The 1,430-nt window shown below is 35.0% G+C and overlaps 1 protein-coding gene across 2 annotated transcripts in view; it reads left to right on the top strand.

Moving 5' to 3' along the window:
* Positions 1-488, top strand: part of PGR (progesterone receptor) — an 88,879-nt gene extending 88,391 nt beyond the window's left edge. Inside the window, exon 8 of one of the 2 annotated variants that reach the window (XM_003780784.2) lies at positions 297-488. In XM_003780784.2, the coding sequence (XP_003780832.1) occupies positions 297-452 (156 nt within the window). In that variant the 3' untranslated portion in view covers positions 453-488. The remainder of the gene's footprint in view (positions 1-296) is intronic. The other variant, XM_003780785.2, reaches the window with a different exon arrangement.
* The last annotated feature ends 942 nt before the right edge of the window (positions 489-1,430 follow it).

The following is a 1,430-nucleotide window of genomic DNA, read 5'->3' as shown; positions in this document are numbered from 1 at the left end:
GGCTGGGGATTAGAACCCGCCACCTTAGGTGTACGTGGCTGGCGCCTTAGCCGGTTGAGCTATAGGCGCCGAGCCATGAGTAACTTTCATTTCTTTAATCTTTCCATATTATCAGAATGTCCCATCATGAGTATGTAATATTTTACATATTATTCCAAGAGTATTAACAGTTCTTTTCATTTTGATGAGAAGAAAAGATCTTAACAAGTATACTGTTAGAAAGATAAGGTACCATGTTTCAGTAACATACGAATTTATTATTTTTCCTAAAAGTTTTTTACCTGTTTGTTCAACAGCTTGTCAAACAGCTTCACCTTTACTGCCTGAACACCTTCATCCAGTCCCGGGCACTGAGCGTCGAGTTTCCAGAAATGATGTCTGAAGTTATTGCTGCACAGTTACCCAAGATCTTGGCAGGGATGGTGAAACCTCTTCTCTTTCATAAAAAGTGAATGTCTTTTTTTTCTTTAAAAAAATTAAATTTTCTGATATGTCTTTTTTTTTTTTTTTTTTGGTCAGGATTATGAGGTTTCATGTTTTTATAATGTTCTCCTGAAGGCCTTACATTTATAATATAACATGTATGTTTCAGAGAAAAGTTGTGAAATTCTAATTATTTTCCTTCATCAGGTATAATTAGAATTTTTAAAGTCCTTTTGTGTACCCATATTTTCTTTAAGTGTTTACAAGATTGAAAAAGTGCAAAACTTGGTTGTCGAAGTAAACTATATCTTATCCATGTTGTTTCATACTGTTTAGGTGAGGATTTTTAACTTTTACAGCTAACAAATCTAAAAAAAACCTTACACGTAATAACAAGATGCTATTGTATATGTTATTTCTAGGTTGCTTCCTTGCCTTCTCAACTATATTTCCAAAGATGAACCTTTAAAATGGATGCAAATTTTGTCTAGTGTATATACATTTCTTTTAGAAGGAAATTCATAGCCTTGATCAGATTTTGAAATGTCTTTTTAATGCAAAAAATATAGAAAGAGTTAGAAAACACTGTAAAAGATGTTTCTCAACCTGGGCAAGACAGCTCCTATGGGAAACACAAATCTCTAAGGAAGTTAATAAGTAGAGCCATATTATTATGACAGCAGTATTGTGGGTTTTGTAGTTTCTTTTACCAACTCTTTTTGAAAGAATGTTGTCCTCTGATTAAGTATTTTGAATAGAAATATAAGTCAGAAGATTCTGTGGCCTAACTCCACTCCTGTGGTGTGTGGAAAGTCAGTCAACCTCACTGATTCTTGAGTTCCTCACCTTCCAACATGGTACGATATTATCTTTCCAGCCAGTTGCTCCTTTGGCCAGATTATTAGCATCTTCTCAGATCAAAGAAGGAAGAAAGGGAGAGCGGAAGGGAGGGAGGAAGCAAGGGAGGGAAATAAAGAGGAGGGAAGAAGGATAAACCTTACCCTCTT

The sequence above is a fragment of the Otolemur garnettii genome, unplaced genomic scaffold (genome assembly GCF_000181295.1).
Source record: "Otolemur garnettii isolate 467f Iridium unplaced genomic scaffold, OtoGar3 scaffold00001, whole genome shotgun sequence".
NCBI lineage: Eukaryota > Metazoa > Chordata > Mammalia > Primates > Galagidae > Otolemur > Otolemur garnettii.
Note: the sequence above shows the minus strand (reverse complement) of the source record. Positions and strands in the feature narration are given on the sequence as shown.